We start from the raw sequence: 2157 nt of genomic DNA, 5'->3' as shown, positions 1-2157 counted from the left end.
GGGTGGTGAATACACAACTATATAGAGACTAGAGGCCCGATGCACAGAATGCGTGCAAGAATAGGCCCTCGCAGTCTGTCCCCTGCCCACTGTTCGTTCTGGATTTGGAAGGTTGTTCCACCATGCAGTCTAATTAGCATATTAGGTCTTTATTATATAGGATGGTGTATTATAAATTGCACACTTGAAAGCTACATAATTTTATTAACCAATGTCTCCCCAATAAATAAGAAAGAGAAAATAGTTTTCAATTGTAGACGTGCACTAGAATCCCCTGGAGAATTAACAGGAACCCAGACGCCCAGGCCCTTTAAAATAGGACAGGCCTGGGCCTCTACACAAGAACTTGTCCAAAACCAAGGAAGGTAGAAGCGGTGAGAGGAGGAGGGTCCCTGTGGCCAGCTGAAGCCGCCTGCGGATTAGCTGGAAAGGTGAGGGGGAAAGTAGAGTTTGTATGACTTCCCCTAGAACAGTGGTTCTCAACCCTCTGGCCCTTTGAATACAGCTCCTCATGTTGTGCCCCAACCATACAATTATTTTCGTTGCTACTGCATAACTGTAATGCTGCTACTGTTCTGAATCGTCATGTAAGTATCTGATGTGCAGGATGGTCTTAGGCGACCCCTGTGAAAGAGTCATTCGACCGCCGAAGGGGTCGAGACCCACAGGTTGAGAACCAAGGCCCTAGAACATAACTGGTTAAATCAAGAACTTGTCAAACTGATATACCTCAGCCGCGCTAAGATGGCGACTCCCATGCATCGACTCCTCGCCCGGAGACCAGCTGAAGCAAATAAGCAACATGTAAGATGTCGGAAATGCTTGGAATTTGGACATTGGACTTAGGAATGCACAGGGAATAGGAAATACCTGCATAGGCCTTCAAGAACAGCACAACTAAAGAAAGCTTTAAAAGAAAAGGAAAACCGATTATTATTGCAACACAGCATTGGAGAAGCGGATGTAGATAGAAAGACGAAGAAAAGAAGGTCTAAGAGCGTAACCAGCTCCAGTAGCAACAGCAGTGCCAGGTCAGCCAGTGACTCTTCATCAGAGAGGGAAGAAACATCTACCTCGTCCTCCTCCGAGGACAGTGGCCCTGAGGAAAGCTCCTCCAGTTCCTCGTCCTCAGCCTCCTCCACGAGCTCTTCCTCATCCTCTGATTCGGTCTCAGATTCCAGCTCTTCCAGTAGCAGCAGCTCCAGCACGGAGAGCAGCTCCCAAGATGAGCCACCAAAAAAGAAGCGAAAGAAACAGAATCACTCTGTCTGCATTGGACTGATGGGCCGTGAACTTTAATCTGATTCTCAAAAGGGAATTTAGAATATGTTAAAGCCAAATAGGTTTACTGGCCAAAATTTTGAGAGCTCAGAAGTTTCTAAATGTTTTACATTGTAAGAGCATAAAAAGTATTAATGAAATATATATATATATATACACACACACTTTTTTATTTTAAGGGTGAATCTTGTTTTTCTTTTTTATATTTAAAGTGTATCTCTAACACTTAATCAAAAGCTGAAATCCGGTAATTCTGTTTTTGCGGTAAAACTTCTTTTTGCCCCGGCCCACATGGCTCAGTTGGTTGAGGGTCACCCCATGCACCAAAAGATTGCTGCTTTGATTCCAGTCAGGGCACACGTCCGGGTTGCATGCTCACTCCCTGGTGGAGGACATGCAGAGGCAGCCTGTCCATGATTCACTCTCACATCGATGTCTCTCTCTGTCCCTCTGCCTTCCTCTCTAAAAGAAATCAATACAAAATCTTTAGAATAAAACAAAACTAAAACGTATCTTTTCTCCCTATGGAAACAATGCTATACTTTGTTATATGTTAGTGTCATGTATGGGACATATTTTCAGGATAATGCATCAGAATATCCGGCAGTGAATTTCTGTGTGTTATTACATCAGATTTAATACACTGTTATAAGCTTAGGTGTCTTTCTACTGTTGATAAATGTGCTCTATTTTTGTGTTTTTGTTCAGAAAGTTATTTTGCCTTCTGTCCTAAATGAAACGCTCGAGGAACCTATTAATATATTTCTACCTTTTTGCTGGTACAAGTTTCAAGTTACTGTGTTGTATCATTTATTTTCTCCTGGTTATTAGAGTTACACTTGTCTGAGGAGCATCATTCTAGAGAAACTTAAAAAG

General features: G+C 42.7%; 1 protein-coding gene across 1 annotated transcript; it reads left to right on the top strand.

The window, feature by feature from the left end:
- The first annotated feature begins 744 nt into the window (after positions 1–744).
- On the top strand, positions 745–1299 carry LOC139016033 (zinc finger CCHC domain-containing protein 10-like). The gene is made up of 2 exons (XM_070423546.1): positions 745–797; positions 948–1299. Exons 1-2 carry the CDS (start codon positions 745–747, stop codon positions 1297–1299), a joined length of 405 nt encoding a protein of 134 aa, XP_070279647.1.
- The last annotated feature ends 858 nt before the right edge of the window (positions 1300–2157 follow it).

Source organism: Myotis yumanensis, unplaced genomic scaffold (assembly GCF_028538775.1).
Source record: "Myotis yumanensis isolate MYYU_CA2020_CCGP unplaced genomic scaffold, mMyoYum1.0.hap1 SCAF_9, whole genome shotgun sequence".
NCBI classification, from domain to species: Eukaryota; Metazoa; Chordata; class Mammalia; order Chiroptera; family Vespertilionidae; genus Myotis; species Myotis yumanensis.
The sequence above is the reverse complement of the archived record's forward strand: the minus strand, read 5'-3'. Positions and strand labels throughout refer to the sequence as shown.

What these genes read in the sequence shown, in the direction of transcription:
- LOC139016033 (XM_070423546.1), top strand. Translation starts at nt 745, where the DNA reads ATGGCGACTCCCATGCATCGACTCCTCGCCCGGAGACCAGCTGAAGCA. An exon ending in AGACCAGCTGAAGCAAATAA is followed by an intron (nt 798 to 947) that starts GCAACATGTAAG and finishes ATTGCAACACAG; the next exon opens with CATTGGAGAAGCGGATGTAG.